The sequence below is a fragment of the Octopus bimaculoides genome, chromosome 1, assembly GCF_046866305.1.
Source record: "Octopus bimaculoides isolate indiv1 chromosome 1, ASM4686630v1, whole genome shotgun sequence".
Classification (NCBI taxonomy): Eukaryota; Metazoa; Mollusca; class Cephalopoda; order Octopoda; family Octopodidae; genus Octopus; species Octopus bimaculoides.
In genome coordinates, this window is record NC_142928.1 from 73,636,008 (window position 1) to 73,655,758 (window position 19,751).

A 19,751-nucleotide genomic window follows, 5' to 3' on the forward strand; every position below is an offset into this window, starting at 1 on the left:
TAAAGTGATCTAAGTTAGAAGCTTTCATCAAAATCTTATGTCTATTTCTTCCAAATACCAGTTTAATAAAGGCAAAATTATTTTACTAAAGTTGTCATTATTTTCAAAATTAATTGAAACACAAGCAGTGGATTTTAGCGGAAATATGTCGACAGAAGTATTAAAGCACCACATCAGATCACTTTTTATTCAATGTTATTGTGTATAATCAATTTATTTTGACAGGTTAATATCTCTAAAAATGTTGCATTTTATATTATGTGCAAAAAGCATCTCCAAGACAACTGAACCTCATTAATTCAACAAAGCCACCTGATTTATCTTCACTGTGACTAAAATAACAACCTTGTCTTTGTTTATTTCATGAAAGTATTATAAGTTCATCATCATCATCATCATCATCATTTAAGATATGTTGTCCATGCTGGCATGGGTTGAATGGTTTGACCAGGGTTGGTAATCTGAGGGGCTGCACCAGACTCCAGTCTGATTTGGCACGGTTTCTACAGCTGGATGCCCTTCCTAACATCAACCACTGAGAGTGTAATGGCTGCTAGTTGCATGACACCAATATTTAAGGTTTCTTAAAGTTCCATTAAGCAAATCCGCTTGTAAGGCTTTGTTTTGGCCTGAAACTTTAGTGGAAGATACTTACCTAAGGTAGCTTGCCATGGGACTAAACTTGAAATGAATGTGTTTGGGAAGCAAACTTCTTACCACATGGTCATGTTGTTTGCTACAAATATAAATGTAGGTCCTTTGTCATTATATATTTGGACTACATACATCAAGCTGAATCTTTTAGCTTAACGCTTTAGCATCCAGATTACTCTATCAAATGTAATGTTTATTTATTCATATTGTTTTGAAGTGATGCTATGTTATCTTGTAGCTTCAAGATTAATATAATGTGATTGTTTATTTTTAGACTGGCATTGTTAGGTAAGAGTAAGAGGTCTGATCTGGCTAGCTTGAGCATTAAACATGCAGAATATTTGGGGCCTGATATAGCCTGTTTGAATGCTAAAGGGTTAAGCAACAAGTTCTCTCAGTTTTTCTCAGAATGCTTATGATTAGTCCATGTTACTCTGTAAGGAGTATAGAGCCAGAAGCCTGGTTTTTTTACAGGATTACTCATTTGTACAAGCTGAGTGGACTGGAGTAATGTGAAATGAAGTTTGTTGTTCAGGAACACAATGAATTGCTCAGTCCAGGAATGAAAACTACAATCTTATTAAGCCACGTGCCCCCACTTCAGAATGATTATAATTTCACGAAATTTCTTAATCGTTTTTAGGGTCCCTTATTTGGCTCTGGCAAAAACATTTGAAGAAATTGAAAGTGTATCTGCAAGGTAAGAAAGTTTCTCTATTAATATGTCTATACTGACTGGTTACTTTTATAATTATTATAATTGTTGTTGTACTTTTACATTATTTTTTTTACCTCAATAAGTTAGGATGGAATAAGTTTGGAGCTGAGAATTTTATTTATAACGATGGCTGTTTTCCTCACTTCTCTGTCAACGTGGAGGCGCAGTGGTTAGGGCAGCAGACTCGTGGTCATAGGATCGCAGTTCTGATTCCCAGTCCGGGCGTTGTGAGTTTTTATTGAGTGAAAACACCTAAAGCTCCACGAGGCTCTGGCAGGGTATGGTGGCGAACCCTGCTGTACTCTTTCACCACAACTTTCTCTCACCCTTACTTCGTGTTTCTGTTGTGCCTGTAATTCAAAGGGTCAGTCTTGTCACACTGTGTCACGCTGAATATCCCCGAGAACTACGTTGAGGGTACACGTGTCTGTGGAGTGCTCAGCCACTTGCACGTTAATTTCACAAGCAGGCTGTTCCGTTGATCGGATCAACCGGAACCCTCGACAGAGTGCCAACATCAGCAACTATCTGTCAACAGTAAATTCAGAATGGCTCCCTCCTATATATGAAAGTTAGGTAAAGCAAAATGATGTGAAATGTATGTAAAATAGGTGTATGTTGTGAAGAGTGGTTACTAATTCAATGAACATGCATAACTTTATTAGCCCTTAAAATTTTAGAATCATCTTTTTTAATAAACATATGTGCTTCACTCTGTAGGCAAATCAGAAAATGATTCTCATAAAGTTTCAGTACTTGAATCTTGTGAATGAACTTTTCTAATTTAGGGAATAATTTACTCAAACAAGTTACTCAGATATATCATCTGCATTGTTATGCAATAGTGAAGTGAGTTACCACATTTAACTCTTAATCTCCTGTGGCACTTTCTCTGTATAAGTCTGCCAATTCTGTTAAAAACTTAAGATGAATGAAATACAGTTAATCTACAGGGTGTCCACAAAGTCTGGGTACATGGAGTAAATAAAATCATAACATAAACAATTAAATATAAGAAATAATAATTTCTTAAAGTATGTGTTAATTCCCATGTGGGTACATGGAGTAAATAAAATCATAACATAAACAATTAAATGTGAGAAATTATAATTTCTTAAAATATGTGTTAATCCCTATGTACCCAAACTTTGTGGACACCCTGGAGTGTGAAAAACATAAAAATATATAACAATTGCATGAATTTGAATGAAATTTATTAATGATATAACGATTATAGGTGTATATTATGAATGTAGATTTTACCTCTTATTGATTTTCATCTTTTGTCATGTTGCTTTCACCTGGCCAGATAGGTTGAATACAGTTAAGTTGATTACACATAGATGTTTACTCATTTATTTACAAGCTGTCATTTCCTGAGTATTGGCTTCCTGTCTTAGAGCTGAATTTATACTTCAATTAGCCTCTGTAACTTGGAAATTGTGCAGCTCCCATTAGGAAAAGCATCCTGAGATATACCATCAATCCTTCATTCAGAGGTTTTGTAGGGCCAAGCCATTCATTTTTATTTTTTTTTGTTATACTAATTACACATTTGAGAGTTATGCGTTTTGATCTACAGATCTCAAATGTTATAGTGACAGATCACAATATGCTGACCTCTTGGTTGTTTGCTCTGTTATCTCTTGTATTTGGCCATATGCATTCCCTCTTACCTTGTGAAAACGTCACAAATAAGTGGAAGTTGGGGTGGGGTGACCCTTGTCATCATGGTTTTAATTTGCGTCGTTCATTCTCCTTGATATGGTAGCTCTATTTAACATCCACTTTTCCATGCTTGCATGGGTCAGTCAGAGTTTATTGATGCAGATTTTTTACAGCCAGATGCTCTTCCTTTCATCAGCTTCTCCTGTTGCCAAGCAAGGTAATATTTCTCCATGGCCAGATGTGTTTTTCACAGCACATTGGAAACAAACAACATCACTTGTATGATGATGATGTTTGCTTACAACCATCACATGATGTCAAGACAAGGGTACATGCACACATAGTGGGATTCTTTCAGTTTTCATCTACCAAATCTACCCACATGACTTTGGTTGGCCTGGAGCTTACAATACAAGACATTTGTCCAAGGTTCTGCACATTAGGAATGAACCTGAGACCATGTGGTTGGGAAGTAAATTTCTTTATCTCATGGCCCCATCTGCACCTATTAGAAAAAAATCTTTTAAATCACCATTCCAGTCTGAGCAATAGCATTTGCTAAGCAATAGCATTTGATGACATTATTTATTTGTAGTTTGAATTGGGATTACAAAAATTTTGCATAATAATTATTTTTGCTTGTTTTTTCCTTTCACAGGTTAAAAATGATTGAAATATTGTCTAACTTTTTTCGTTCCGTAATATTACTGTCACCTGATGACCTGCTCTGTTGTGTGTACCTTTGTCTGAACAAATTGGCTCCAGCCTATGAAGGAATTGAACTTGGTATTGGGGAGATGGTCTTGATGAAAGCAATAGCACAAGCCACAGGTAAGTTCTGCTTCTATTTTCCAAGTAGTGTTTTTTTTTTTAGTTTTTGTATCACTTAAAAACCACTGGTGCAAGTGACTCGTTAAAAGCACTGGTGCTGGTGCCACATTAGAAGCATGGGTGCTGGTGCCATGTAAAAAGCACCAGTGTTGGTTCCATGTTAAAAGCATGGGTACTGGTGCCATGTTAAAAGCACTGGTGCTGGTGCCATGTAAAAACCACTGGTGCTACTGCCACATAAAAAAGCACTAGTGTTGGCGGCACATTAAAAGTGCTGGTGCCACAAAAAAAAAAAAAACACTGGTAATGCACCTTGTATCTTGTACACTCTGTGAAGTGGTTGCTGTCAGACTGGGCATCAAGCTGTAGAAACCAAGCCAAAATCAGACTATAGAACTTGGTGTGGCCCCAGGTCCTGCCAGCTCATGTCAAACTGTCCAACCCATGCCAGCTTGGAAAACAGACGTTAACAGATGATGATGATGATGATGAATTAGCGGTATAGGAGCATCAGGTGTTATTGACCAGTACAAGCCCTTCCACACTGGTGAGATTAATGTGGCTGATGTTCAGCTTAAGCATTTATAGATGAATGTTTGTAGGAAAAGCATGGGTAGAAAGGAATTCCTAAGGATTTTCATCATCAACATCATTTAACGTCCGTTTTCCATGCTGGCACGGGTTGGACGGTTTCACTGAGGTCTGGTGAGCCAGCAGCTGCACCAGGCTCCAATCTGATCTGGCAATGTTTCTACAGTTGGATGCCTTTGCTAGCACCAACCACTCCGAGAATGTAGTAAGTGTTTTTTACGTCCCACCAGCACAGGAAACAGTCAGGCAGACTTGGCATCGATTACGTTTGGATTGTGCTTTTTACATGCCACTGGCACAGGAGCCAGTCAGCGAGTACTGGTGTCGGCTACATTTGGATGGTGCTTTTTACATGCCAAGGCATGGGAGCCAGTCAAGGGACACTGACCACAGCTATGATATTGGTTTTACTTGACTCAACAGGTCTTCTCAAGCATATCATATCGCCCGACGCATCAGGGATACTCTTAACTGGGCCGGACATGCATGGCTGCGATCTCACTTTAGTCGCCAAGTCTTCTCAATCACAGCATATCTCCAAAAGTCTCGGTTTCCTGTTACTGCCTCTATGAAGCCCAATGTTCAATGGTCATGCTTCACCACCTCATCCCATGTCTTCCTGGGTCTACCTCTTCCACAGGTTCCCTCCACAGTTAGGGAGTAGCACCTCCTCAAACAACTATCCTCATCTATACGTAGCACTTGACCATACCAATGCAGTTGTCTCTCTTGCACACCACATTTTATGCTTCTTATGTTCTCTCAGGGCACTTACACTCTGTCAATGTATGCACGCAGATATTACACATCCAGCAGATCATACTAGTTTCATTTCTTTCAAGCCTACGCATGTCCTCAGCAGTCACGGCCCATGTTTCACTGCTGTGTAGCATGGCAGTTCACACACATGCATCATACAGTCTGCCTTACATCCTGAGCGAGAGGCCATTTGTTGCCAGCAGACATAGGAGCTTGCTGAACTTTGCCCAGGCTAGTCTTATTCTAGCCACTTACACTCTCAGAGCAACCACCCCCACTACAGACATTCCTGGAAAATAAAAACTGTGGAAGTCTTTTACGTGAAGTCTTGAAGGTGAGAAACAGTAAAGTTGACTGGAAGAGGAAGAGAGGCAGATTGGATGGGTGAACGTGGTGGAGTGGATATGCAGCTAGATCAGGAGAGTAGAGGCTGTTGTAGATACAGGAAAGGAAATTGTCCTCTAGATTATGTGTTCAAATCCTGCTAGAGTCAGTGTTGTCTTTCATCTTGGTAGAATCAAAATGAATAGATAAATAAATAAAGAACTACAAGTACTGGGTGTGATTCATCCAGCTGCATGCCCCAAGCAAAATGTTGTGGACCTCTAGCCCTTTCCCCCTCGTCTACCTCCCCCTCCCACCACCATTAAGTTTAATTTACAATTCTCTCTTTTGATGCAAGCATGGTTGTATAGTAAGAATTTTGCTTCCCAACCATATGGTCCTAGGTTTAATCCCATGGTGTAATACCTTGAGCAATTGTCTTCTACTATAACCCTGGGCCAACCAAAGCCTTGTAAGTGAATTTTGTGGATAGAAACTGAAAGAAGCCTGTTTTGTGTGTGTGTGTGTATCTTTATGGTTCCTTGTTTTGATGTTATGTGATAGTTGTGAACAATATTCTGCAAGAGCATCTCTAGCAATTGGGAAAATATTACTTTGCTTGAAAAGGGTTGAGGATTGGCAACAGGAACAGTGTCTGACCATAGAAAATTTACTGCAAATAAACTCCATCTGATTCATGCAAGATGGGAAAAGTGGACATTTCATGATCATGATGATGATGACAACAAAGACCACCACCACCACCATCACCACCATAGTAAATTGTGCACTATAAGTAGTTTATTGTCTAAAACACTATAAGCCTTGTATATTAACTTGGATTATCTCAGTAGAAAATTATGACTATTTTCTAATAATAATGGGGACATTTTTGTATTCATTGTTATTCTACTTGTAGCAGTAATAGTGGTAGTTTTCTCTGTCCTCCTCCTCCTCCTTTCAATTATTACTCATATCTGCTACTTTTTATGTTAATTCTTGTTCTTTTATTTAGGACGCAGTGTGGATAAAATAAAGAATGACGTCCAGGAGAAAGGAGACCTTGGACTGGTTGCGGAGGTGAGATGGAGGTTTATGTTTTGCTTTTCATTTCGTTGTAAATAACGTTCTCTCAAGTGGCTGGAGCTGACTTAACTTGTTGTAACTAAGGGCAACAATGTAGTTCAGTGAATTCTGTGTTTGAATTCAAACCCAGTTACAAATCCATTTCCATTGTCTTATGCCAAATCACATTGGTTTGAGGAGCTGGACAACTGGTACCATGCCAGTTTTACGTGCTTAAGTTTATTGGACAATCAACATCATCATAATCATTATCATTATCATCATCATCACCACCACCACCACAATCATCATTATTGTTATCATTATTATCACCATCATCATCATCATCATCATTGCTGCCACTTCCACCACTACCACCACCATCACAGCTTTAGTCTCTGTTTTGTTATGCTAACATTGGTTGAATGGTTTTACAACACAACATAAAGATCCTTTCAATGAAGCGGCTCTTATTTGTGAAACCCAGATCCTGGCAGCTAACATTACCATGTCCTCTCCTGCCAAGGGTTTAATTCCATGTGAGCACACAAGCTAATGAAAAAAATCCTCTACATGGTAGCTTGACTTACAAGAACTAGCAGTCAGGTCTCTAGCAACTCACAATTTATTGTCATAAAAAAAAAAAGAGGTACTGGATAATGTAGTTCTAGGAAGGGTAAATAAGGTAAAGAGTCCCTTCAGACATAAATGACCATGGCATTGCACATAGAAAGATCCCCTCTGAGGCACAAGCCTGGGCAAAGTTGTTTGTAGAAGGTCGGCAATTGTCCATGCATACCAACCTCCCCTGTTCACACCACTAATGTTATCCAAGGGAAAGGCAAAGGCCAATACAGTTTTGCACCAGTGATGTCGCAACTCATTTTTACAGTTGAGTGAACTGGAGAAATGTGAAATAAAGTGTCTTGCTCAAGAACACAACATGCAGCCTGGTCCAGGAATCAAACTCACTACCTCATGATTGTGAGCCTGACACTGTAACCACTGAGCGGTAGGAATACTTTCTGAAAAGCAGATGGGGTAGTTGTAGTTGGAATGTCTCTGATCACAAATCTGCTTGATCAGGTGATGTGAGACACAGAATCCCAGCCAGCAGACAGCATTCTTCACCTAGCATGTGTCATCAGTTCACATCACATGTGCAGCTGTGTCTCTCCAGCGTGCAATGGTTGATGTTTTTTATGTTCATCAGATATGGCGATGTGGTAGAAAGTTTGCATATCAACTGAATGGTTTAGCATCTGCCTCACTGCCTACCACCTTGGGCAAGTATCTTCTGTAGCCCTAGGCCAACTAAAAGCTTTGTGAGTGAATTTGGTAGATGGAGACTGAAAGAATCTTTTCATGTGTATATATAGATATATAGCAGTTGAGCATCCATCATCGATAAGACCAAGGAAGGTTGAAATCATGTGATCTGCTGGTCTCAGCTCTGGAGATAGCAGGGATTTATCTCCCTGCTAGCAATATAAACAAGAGTGCATTTTGCACCTAAAGCCAATATGAGAGTTTCTCTCTTTGTATTTACCACAGTATAATTTGTTCTAACAGAACATCCATGTTTAAGTGAGGGTGAATATGTGTGTGTGTGTGTGTGTGTGTGTGTGTGTAACTGTCTCCGTGCTGTGGCATCATATGCTAGTTGTAGGCAAGTGTTACCATCATGCAAGCAATGTCCTTCATTTCCAATCATGCTTAACCATGAAGAAATAATTTCTTACTTGGAAGTAGGTGAGTGTTGGTGACAAGAAGGGCATCTGATCGTTGAAAATCTGCCACAACAAATTTTATGTGGGCATACAGCAGAAGTGGACATTAAAACAATGATGATGATGATGATGGCGGCGGTGGCGTGGTTTTTAAAATTTTTTTTATCCACATGTTACTCTGCCAAGAGTATCTAGCTGTGAGACACCAGAACTACATATGTGAATGTTTGATTCTGGGTTGCTTTCAGGTGTTGTCATAGCCTGGTGCTACTATTCTTTATTTATGATTTAACCTTAGACCAAAGTTTATTGAGCAGACATAAGATAGCTGTGGCTATTTTGGTCCAGCTACCCAGGTCAGGTGGCTACAAGATGCTGGTCAAAGTCCTGCTGCTGCTGCTGCCAACAAAGTGACAATAAAACGGCCTCTAGCAGCTGGAGACATTAAAGCTGCATCCCCTCCGAATGTGAAGAAACTGAAAAATGAAGATGAACATGATAAGCTGTAAACTCAGTCTATCCCTGATTAGCAGCTTTTTTTTACTTATCAGAAGAAATCTGGTCCTGGAATGATGATCCGAAACTATTGGACAGGACTGTCTGCTACAAGACTCTACATCTGTAGCTCAAACCAATCCATATTACAACTACAGACAAAGAAAGAAAAAAAAGGCAGATCCTCTTCCAGCAGCCCTCTTCCTCTTCTGCAATCTCTTTGTCATCTGTATTATCATCAACACCACCACTGTCACCACCATCATCACCATAATCATCGTCATCATCCATTCATCCCATATCTGTCGTCTGTATTTTCATGTCTTTTAAAAAATACCGATGCAAACTTTGAAACAATGGTGGGGGGAGGGGGGTTATGGTGAAAATCGCCGCTAATTTTTACTTTTGGCTTTGAAGGAATCTCACCTAAGTTCAACAGTTTTCTCCACCTCATAAGCATGTTATGTTCTTCTCTCTCTCATTTTTCTCTGTATATTTTATCACTTTTAAGACATTCAGATCCTTTTTTTTAATTTATTTTTTTAGCAAATAACTATTTGAATTATATGTGTGTGTGTGTGTGTGTATATATATACATATATATAAATATATGTATATATATATTCATGTATGTGTATAGATATATATATATATATGTGTATACCTATATATACATCATTATTGACGATGGTGATATATATATATATCTACACTCTCTGAGTGGTTGGCGTTAGGAAGGGCATCCAGCTGTAGAAACTCTGCCAAATCAGACTGGAGCCTGGTGTTGCCATCCGGTTTCACCAGTCCTCAGTCAAATCGTCCAACCCATGCTAGCATGGAAAGCGGACGTTAAACGACGATGATGATGATGATGATAACTTGGTATGATGAAATAGTATTTGGCTGCTGTTTCCAGCAGGTTGAATGGCCGGTTAGATCAGTGTTTTTCAGCCATTTTTTTTTTTTAACCTATGGACCCTTTCATTCCTATTTTACTCAGATGGAATCTGCAAGCCATTTGATATTTAAAAATTCATATATTTTTGTAATATTACACTCTCAGAGTGGTTGGCATTAGGAAGTGCATTCAGCTGTAGAAATCATGCCAAATCAGACTGGAACAAAGTGCAGCTCTCTGGCTTACCAGTTCCAGTCAAACTGCCTAACCCATACCAGCAGCGAAAGCGGACATTGAATGAAGATGATGGTGACGATGATGATGGATAAGCAAAATTAAAAAAAAAAAAAATTGTGTATTGTAGAAGTGTAAACCAATTCATTGCAGATCAAATTTAACAACAAAATCTTATATATAGATCTCCAAGAGTCATATAGACCCTGGTTGAGAGCCACTGGCTCATTCTGCTTATTGGGCTTATGTTGTTATAAAACCTTAGTTGTAGCCTTTAGAGCTGTTGTTTTTTAATCTCAGATCAATCATGTTAAAGTAAGCCTATCTATAATCAAAGGCAGGTATGACTACCTCTTAATTTAGTGTAACAAGTGCTCTTTTTAAAGGTAATAGGATGTGAGTTGAGGAAGATTTAGGTGCTATTTCTAGCTAGGCAGGCGACCATGCGCAGTCACCATCATTGACTCATAGCCTGTTGAGTTTTACCTCTGATCTTTATATTGAGAAACGACCTTGATTGTTTAAACAAGTAATCTCTGTGATTTTTCTCCTTTTTGTTGGTAGCCACAACACTTTTTATGATGCAAATGCCTGTATTTATAATATCTTCACTGCGTGTGTGTGTGTGTGTGTGTGTGTGTATATGTGTATATACATATATCTGTATGTATATATATATCTGTGTATATGTATCAGTGTATGCATGTGTGTGTGTGTGTGTGTGTGTGTGTGTGTGTGTGTGTGTGTTGTTTTATTATTAAAATCGGTTAGATTGCTCTGTTGGTATGTTTTTTGAATTATTAATGAAATTGTTTTCCGGCCGGATACTTTACTCTGTATTAATCATTCAACAATGCAGAGGGGCTGGCATCATCCATTGCATAGATTGCCAGGGGCTTTCATAACATTTTTCTTGTATGATTAATTACAGAATGTGGATAGTACAGCTAGTAAGCACACCAGTTTAAAGAGTAGAGTGATTAAGGCACATATTACATCCTTGCATCTCTAGAATCGCTTTCATTTCTCATTATCATCCTTGACCACATTATTTCCTTACAGTTCGCTGGATCCTGTCAAACCATTCAACCCTTACCAGAATGAAAACTAGATGTTAAATGAGGACAAGGATGATGATGTACATGTATATACAGCCATGCTTAAATCATTGTCGTTGACAATGCTGATAAGGGTTGGATGATTTGACAGTGTCTGATGGGTCCAAGGACTACATCCATACTCTTGTGTGTGATTAGGCATAGTTTCTATGGTTGGATGCCCTTCCTAATGCAAACCACTTCATAGCGTGTACAGGATGCCTTTTCCATGCCATTAAGGCTAGTGAGGTTGTCACAGTTTTTAAAACTATGAATCCCATGAAAGCATCTTTATCCTAGGACATGAGGAGCAAAAAATGGGTAAAATTATACGAGAAAGGGTTTAGAGCAGAGCAAGGTTAGAAAAAAATCAGTACTGGGGTCATTTTGTTCAACTAAACCCTTCAAGGCTGTACCCAGCATGAACAAAGTCCAATGGGTGAAACAAGTAAGAAATAGCCACGGGCTGACCAAAGCCTTGTGAGGGGATTTGGTAGATGGAAACTGAAAGAATCCCATTGTATGTATATATATATTTACGTGTGTGTGTGTGTGTATCTTTGTGTCTGTGTTTGTTCCCTCACCATCGCTTGACAACTGATGTTAGTGTGTTTACATCCCCGTAACTTAGCAGTTCAGTAAAAGTGACCAATAGAATAAATACTAGGCTTACAAAAAATAAGTCCTAGAGGTCGATTTCTTTTAAGGTGGTGCTCCAGCTTGGCTGCAGTCAAATGTTTGAAACAAGTAAAAGAATATATACACACATACACACACTCATACAACAGGCTTCTTTTAGTTTCTGTCTACCAAATCCACTCACAAGGCTTTGGTTAGCCTGAAGCTGTTGGAGAAGACACTTGCCCAAGATGGCAAGATGTCATGGCAGTAAAACAGAGTTTGTGGGAAGCAAATACACTTTGCACAACCATGTCTGCATAAAAATTTTTAAAATTATTTTATTCTTCGTTCCAAATGGTACTAGCGGTCAATGCAGAGGTCATATTAGGGGTGGCAGTGGATGGCTAATGCATTTATCATAATGCTTCATGAAAGCCAGAGCACTCTTCTAAGAAAACGAATGCCAATATAACAGTGTGTGTATGTATTTTAAATGAGCAATAGGACTCTACCATAATGCAGTATTATTCAGTAGAAGCCAGAATGTCTTGGATGACACTAAATGTCCTTTAACTGAATCCCTTGAACTTTTCTGATATTTCATGTAATGAATATAGTAATCTTGCATTCTTCTTACATATGTTTCCTTGTTCTTCAGTATTTCTATATTTTCATCATTTTGCATATATTTGTTCTGTTTTCACAGTCAAGTCGTAGTAATCAACGGACCATGTTTGCTCCACCAAAACTGACTATTGCTGGTGTCTTCTCTAAACTGAAAGAGATTGCCCTCATGACTGGAAACTCAGTGAGTATTTCTTTTATTTATTATGTCTTTTGTCTTTTACTTGTTTCAGTCATTAAACTGCAGCCATGCTGGGGGACCGCCTTGAATTTTTAATCTAATGAATCGACCCCAGTATTTATTTTTTAAACCTGGTATTTATTCTACTGGTCTCTTTTGCCGAACAGCTAAGGTACGGGGACGTAAGCACACCAACACCGGTTGTCAAGCGGTTATAGGGGGACAAACACAGACACAAAGACACATGCACATAGATATATATATACATATTTTTATGACCGGCATCTTTCAGTTTCCATCTACCCAATCCACTCACAGGGCTTTGGTTGGTGTGAGGCTATAGTAGAAGACACTTGCCCAAGGTGCCACACAGTAGGACTGAACCAGGAACCATGTGGTTGGGAAGCAAGCTTCTTACCACACAGCCACTCCTGCGCCTATATTTTTCACTATACTCATTGCCAAACCTCACCTTACTGATAGCATCCCTGCAATTGTCAGGCTGGATTCTTTGAACAACTCTTGCTCAAAAACTACATCTGGTTTGGTCACACACTTTGTTGTACACAGGGTGAACTCATCTGTGATGCAGTGACATCACAGCTTTTCTTGGCATAAATGGTAAGTCGACAGCTGAAAACATGGATCGGTGCAATCAAGTTTGGTGTTGAATAAATACCTGGCCATCGTGCATATGGTCTTTATCTTTGGAAGTGCAAGTGGTTAATAATTTCTGTAATGGACCTCTGTGATTGCCTGGTGTGGTCAGCTTCTGCTTGTGATACTGTGGATTCATTGGTCAGAGGCAGCTGAACTCATCTCATATTGATACCATCACAGACACAAATCTTTATTAAAAGTTGATCTGTATTTATCAAGTAAACCCAGTTATTCATCTGGATTAACCCCTCCCTCTGCCTCAAAAAAAAGAAGAAAGAATTTTATGTCGGAAATCTTTGAAGATAAAAAAGACAACAAAGGATGAAGCTATAATGAAATATATAATGAGGTACTTAACCCAAGGATGACCTATAAACTTGTAAATAAGGTTTGACATTATATAAAATAGAAACACGAAGGAGACTACTGGCCTAAAAATCTATTCTGTTATAGTAGTTATTGAGAAATGTATGTTAAGAAAAAGTAAAGTAAAACTGAGTCTTATGCTTTTATAATAGAGTAGAACAAACCTTACTTAGTTGTTTGGAAATAAAAATTATAGATTTTTTTATAAAATCGTTACATTCTTTGTATCTATTTTTCTCTTATTTCATTGCAAATAATCTCCTTTACTTCTTTCTTTTTTCTGTTAATTCTTTAATTTTTCTCACAGGTAATGTCAAAGAAAATTGACAAGATTAAAGTCATGTTTGTGGCATGTCGTTCATCAGAGGCTCGGTTTCTCATAAGGTCCCTTGGTGGGAAACTGCGTATTGGCCTAGCTGAACAATCTGTTCTAACAGCTTTGGGTAGTGCTATATTTTTATCTCCTCCTGGTCAAGGTAAAGTTTATTTCATTTGCTCACACAAAGATGTTTTTTTATCTCTTCTGACTCTAACTCTTTCTAACATTTACTTATTAGACTTAAAGCTATCACGAGGTCTAAGACTCATAAGACCAGAGTTTAACCCAGTTACTATGGTGTATATGTGCCTCAAATTACACCTCCCACCACACCTTCCATCCCTGGATGGGATGCTAGTCCATCACAGGCTTAACTTTGCAACTATTGCTGGAACACATCTACAGCTGAATGGACTGAAGTGTTTAGGTCAAGAAAGAATGCACCACTTACTCTGGAAATCTAAACTACATTCTTAGTCATGCACCTTTAAGATATTGGTACTTTAAAAAAATAATGCACCTTTTACTTATTGGTACTTTAAAAAAAATAACAGCTATCTTAATTCACCTTTTCCAAGGGCTCAACTTTCTTTTTAGAACCAGAGACTACTTTAGCTCTGAATAATTTCAAGGAGTCATAGGCATGCATTGCTCAATAGGTGTAGAACAGACCTGTGCCTCTGTCATGCTTTAATCTCTTATCATCTGGTACAAAGTCAATACCCTCAATACCTTTTTGCCACCACTCAGTTAAGGGGTCATGTCTTGCAAGTTAATAGGTGACCTCCATGGTGCTGGTGCCACACACAAAAAAAGGCACCTAGTACTCTGTGTAAAGGGGTTAAGAAGGGCATCCAGCTGTAGAAACCATGCCGAAGCAAACACTAAAGCTTGGTGCAGTCCTCTGGCTTGCCAGCTCCTGTTAAAGCATTCAACCCATGCCAGCATGGAAAATGGACATTAAATGATGAAGAAGAAAAATTTAAAAATTAATAAAATTCAGCTGATTAATAAACCATCATTCATCAATATACTACAATCACAAGATCTTTGATATACCAGTTACTCTTTGCTTCTTATATTACTTCGATAATGGTCTTGGCTCCTCTGCAGTCCAAGCCCATCGAATACACTTGTCTTTCCTTCTCTCATCATATCTACTATGTCTCACTTCTCATATCTTCTATGTGCAAAAATGGAAATATATTAGTCTTTAAGGGAGTTCACAGAGTAATCTGCTATTGACATGGTCCACTATACAATCAAAATGGCCATTAAAGATATAAAAGTAAGGAAGGCAACCAAACCATATAGGATAATTGTTGTGAAACTGAAATTATGTTGTGAAGTAGAATATACTTTGAGTCATCCTCATACAGAATTTGGTAGTGTAATTTTTTTGTTTTTTGTAACTGTAGCTTACCCACCTGTGATTGTCAACGCTGGGAAAAATGTGTCAGCTGATAGCCTGAAGAAGAAGGTAGAAGAGTCAGTCCTTGCCATTAAAACAACATATTGGTAAGTTCACTTCGAATTATCACTCTGAATGTGTGTGTGTGAGAGAGAGAGAGAGACACACACACACACACACACACACACACACACACACATACACTTGTGCTTACATAATCAGAAGGCCAGATCTGTAGCCCAGTTTCAGTTTCTAATTTCATGTTTTATCCTTGAGCAAAATCATTAATGTTACAAATCCTATTCCCTGGAGTTAATTGGATTATTTTTGGTGAATTCTACTGATTATGAAAACACAGAGATTTGATGTTTTATTTCAAGTTCTAATGAAGTTACTGATTAGGTTATTTTTATTCTTCATTCAAGTACAGGAGGATGGTTCATAAAATCAGCACAGTGGCAGAATTTGTTGTAGCTAGTCCTATGTTAAAAACTTCTACTGTAAAGTTAACTGAGGTAATTAGAATTCTGAATCCAATATTATCACTAGCTGCTATAAGTTAAACAAGATTTAAACACTATATTTGGATTAACAGTCTCATCTGAAACACGCAACAGTTGTTCAGTTTATAAGGCTAACAACTGTACTCAATCTGTGGACATTTAATCCTTTAGCATTTAATCTGATCATATCTGGTCAAAATATTCTACTTGTCTTATGCTCAAATTGGCCACATCTGGCCTCTCACACCCACTCGATAATGTCACTGTAAAAAAAAGACAATCTCATCATCAAAATTTTGAAGCTACGAGATAATGCATGATTAATTTGGCACGTAAAAAGTACCATTTGACTGTGGTCGATACCAATGCCACCTGACTGGCTCCCATGCTGGTGGTATGTAAAAGGCACCATTTGAGCATGGTTGATGCCAGTGCTGCCTCACTGGCCGCCCCCGTACCGGTCACATTTAAAAAGCACCCACTACACTCTCGGAGTGGTTGGCGTTAGGAAGGCCATCCAGGCTTGCCAGTCCTCAGTCAAACTGTCCAACGCATGCCAGCATGGAAAGCAGATGTTAAACGATGATGATATGAATAAATAAACATCACACTTGACAGAGTAACCTGAATGGTAAAGGGTTAATTCCACTACTCAAGGCAATGTTGCTTCCATATTGAGGTTTATAAGATCTCCTTTTAACATCAGTATTTTGAGACCGTTTTCTAAAAGAAAACTGTATGCTTCAACAACTAACACTTCCTCACTACAGTTGTATCTCCTTTTTATCATTTTCAACAACAGCCTTCATGTCTCCACATTTCTCAATATCTTTTCTACTTCTCAGCAATTATTGCTTTCTCTTTCACAGCCCTCTCTTTCTCCCCTTTTCTAAATGTGAATAAAACAGCCTTTCCTCTTCATTTTCTTTTTTCTTTTTTTTTTTTGTGAGACATGATTAATTGATCATATGTAATAAGTTTTACGCTAATTAAAATTGTTTTGTGGAATATTTATATGTTAAAAGCAGTAATGAGGTCTGTTAGTTTGTCTCAACAGTATTTGGAATATAGCTTTTTCTTTAATGAACTGACCAGACGTACCTCATTTTTGCTGTTGCAGTCACTGGCCACTACAGGACTCCTAGAACGTTAATGATTTCCTTTTGTTCATTCATTTGCTTGTCTTTGTTCTGTTTGCCAGTCTTTAGTCTTCTTTGCTCATGTATGTGTTTGTTAATTGCAGCGAATGTCCAAATTATGATGCTATAATTAAGGTTCTTCTCTCAGATGGTATTGATGAACTACCAAATAAGTGTAAATTGACTCCAGGTAGGTACAACTTGAACAAAGTATTAAAAAAAATAATTAAAAAAAAACAGGCGTGGCTGGATGGTAAGAAGTTTGCTTTCCAACTACATGGTTCTGGGTTCAGTCCTACTGCGTGGCACCTTGGGCAAGTGTCTTCTACTAATGTTAGCAATCTGAGGAACTTTTGTGGCTCATTGGGTTGGTGTTTATCTCCAGTTTCCATGATGCTTGGTAGATGCAACAAATTTCTTACTTGTTAAGACTCTAGTTTATCATAGATAACTTTTTTCCATCTGTGGAATTGATCCTGTTACTGCAGCCTAACAGAACTATTAGACATTTAATACTAAGTGGGGGTTCATTTACATTCTGTGGTTTCTATTTACAGCCTAGTATACTGTGTCCATTTAAAAACTATCTATCTTAAACACTGACACAATGTAGTTGCTGGTGACAGTATCTAAACTACTGATCATCCATTATCTTATTGATTGGAATCAGCCATCCACATCTATTTTACTGTTCCAGAAATGGATTTGGTTATAATCATTTTTGCTTCAAATAGAAAGCAAACAGAGACTCTGAAGTTGCGGTGCTAAACTATTGATCAAATGGTTACGAGTGCTTTTGAGCATAGCATATAATTCTGTATATCTCAGACTACTTACTTGATAAACCAGTTCCGCTTTTACCTTGAAGTAGCCATTTAGCGGCAGGGAAAATATCCAGCTGTAAAAACATTTGTTCAAGTAACATTTGTAAAAGAGCAAATGCTCAAAAACCCTTCCTGATCAGGTTGTAACAAAGTGGATGCAAAACAATAAGAATAAATCAAGTAATTATTAGTCTTGTAATGATAGTAATGACATTGCCAGTGATGGGGGATAACAATGACAGAATCTGCTGCTACTGCTGTTCGTGTTGTGTTGGCCCTTTCAAGCTGATTTGAATTTGAAACACTGGATGTAGGAGGCAATGATCTGTTAACCCTTTAGCATTGAGATTACTTTGTCAAATGTAATTCTTATTTACAGTATTTTGAATTAATCATGAAAGGAGTGGCTGTGTGGTAAGTAGCTTGCTTACCAACCACATGGTTCCGGGTTCAGTCCCACTGCGTAGCACCTTGGGCAAGTGTCTTCTACTATAGCCTCGGGCTGACCAAAGCCTTGTGAGTGGATTTGGTAGACGGAAACTGAAAGAAGCTCGTTGTATATATGTATATATATATATATATGTATGTGTGTGTGTGTATATATGTTTGTGTGTCTGTGTTTGTCCCTCCAACATCGCTTGACAACCGATGCTGGTGCGTTTACGTCCCCGTAACTTAGCGGTTCGGCTAAAGAGACCGATAGAATATGTACTAGGCTTACAAAGAAGTCCTGGGGTCGATTAGCTCGACTAAAAGGCGGTGCTCCAGCATAGCCACAGTCAAATGACTGAAACAAGTAATTGAGTAAAGAGTAAATTATCTCATAGCTTTGAAATTTTGATGATGTGATTGTTTATTTCTAGTGTGATATTGTAGGATAGGTGTAAGGGGCTGAATCTGGCCAGTTTGAACATAAAATGGGTAGAGTATTTGGGTTGGATATAGTCAATTTAATTACTAAAGGGTTAATGATTACATGATATCTTCCTTTCATTGCTCTTCATCCCCTTTTAAAAACACATAAATAATAAAAAAAATAGCAAATAAGTAAAGAAAGAACTGAATGAAATAGATAAAATTGGTTGCAATTGAGAATCTCTTAATGTTTCTTGGAAAAATTGTAAATTTTTTTCAGGAATTCCTCTAAAACCTATGTTAGCAAACCCCACAAAAGGTATCAGTGATGTGTTGGCAAAATTTGATGTGGCTGAATTTACCTGTGAATATAAATATGATGGAGAAAGAGCTCAGGTAATTTTTTTTAGTGTTTTTACTGTTCATATTATAATTGTTGTGTCTTCATTTGCTACTTTTTCTTACTATTAAATATTTAAAATTTTTATTTTCAATACCATCATCATCATCGTTTAACGTCCGCTTTCCATGCTAGCATGGGTTGGACGATTTGACTGAGGACTGGTGAACCAGATGGCTACACCAGGCTCGAATCTGATTTAGCAGAGTTTCTACAGCTGGATGCCCTTCCTAATGCCAACCACTCCGAGAGTGTAGTGGGTGCTTTTTACATGCCACCTGCACGAAGGCCAGTCAGGAGATACTGGCAACGGCCACGCACGAAATGGTGTATTTTACGTGCCATCTGCACAGGAGCCAGTCCAGCAGTACTGGCAACGAACTTGCTCGAATGTCTTTTCATGTGCCAGTAAGGCGACGTTGGTAACGATCATGCTCAAATGGTGCTATTTACATGTCACAGGCACGGAAGCCAGACAGCTGGTGCTCTGGCAATGATCACGCTCAGACGGTGCTCTCAGATGAGGCTAAATAGCCAAGAGATTAAGATGCTAGACCAGTAATTGTAATGTTTTACAACATTATGGTTTTTGAAATGTCTTTTTGCTACTGTTTTCCTTTATTGAATATTCTGCACCTAAACCCTTTTGCATTTAAACCAGCTAAATCAGACTCAAATATTCTGCCTGTTCACACTGACCAGATCTGCCCTCTCACACCTAACCTACAATGTCATTCTAAAGATGTATACAACCACATCATCGAAATTCTGAAGCTACAAGACA

The 19,751-nt window shown here is 38.2% G+C and overlaps 1 protein-coding gene across 1 annotated transcript in view; it reads left to right on the forward strand.

The window, feature by feature from the left end:
- Positions 1-19,751, forward strand: part of LOC106867431 (DNA ligase 1) — a 127,942-nt gene that overhangs the window by 84,927 nt on the left and 23,264 nt on the right. The window contains exons 10-17 of the mRNA XM_014912306.3: positions 1,298-1,354; positions 3,699-3,871; positions 6,561-6,625; positions 12,392-12,493; positions 13,824-13,992; positions 15,254-15,353; positions 16,993-17,078; positions 18,848-18,963. Coding sequence (XP_014767792.1) covers positions 1,298-1,354; positions 3,699-3,871; positions 6,561-6,625; positions 12,392-12,493; positions 13,824-13,992; positions 15,254-15,353; positions 16,993-17,078; positions 18,848-18,963 — 868 coding nt within the window. The remainder of the gene's footprint in view (positions 1-1,297; positions 1,355-3,698; positions 3,872-6,560; positions 6,626-12,391; positions 12,494-13,823; positions 13,993-15,253; positions 15,354-16,992; positions 17,079-18,847; positions 18,964-19,751) is intronic.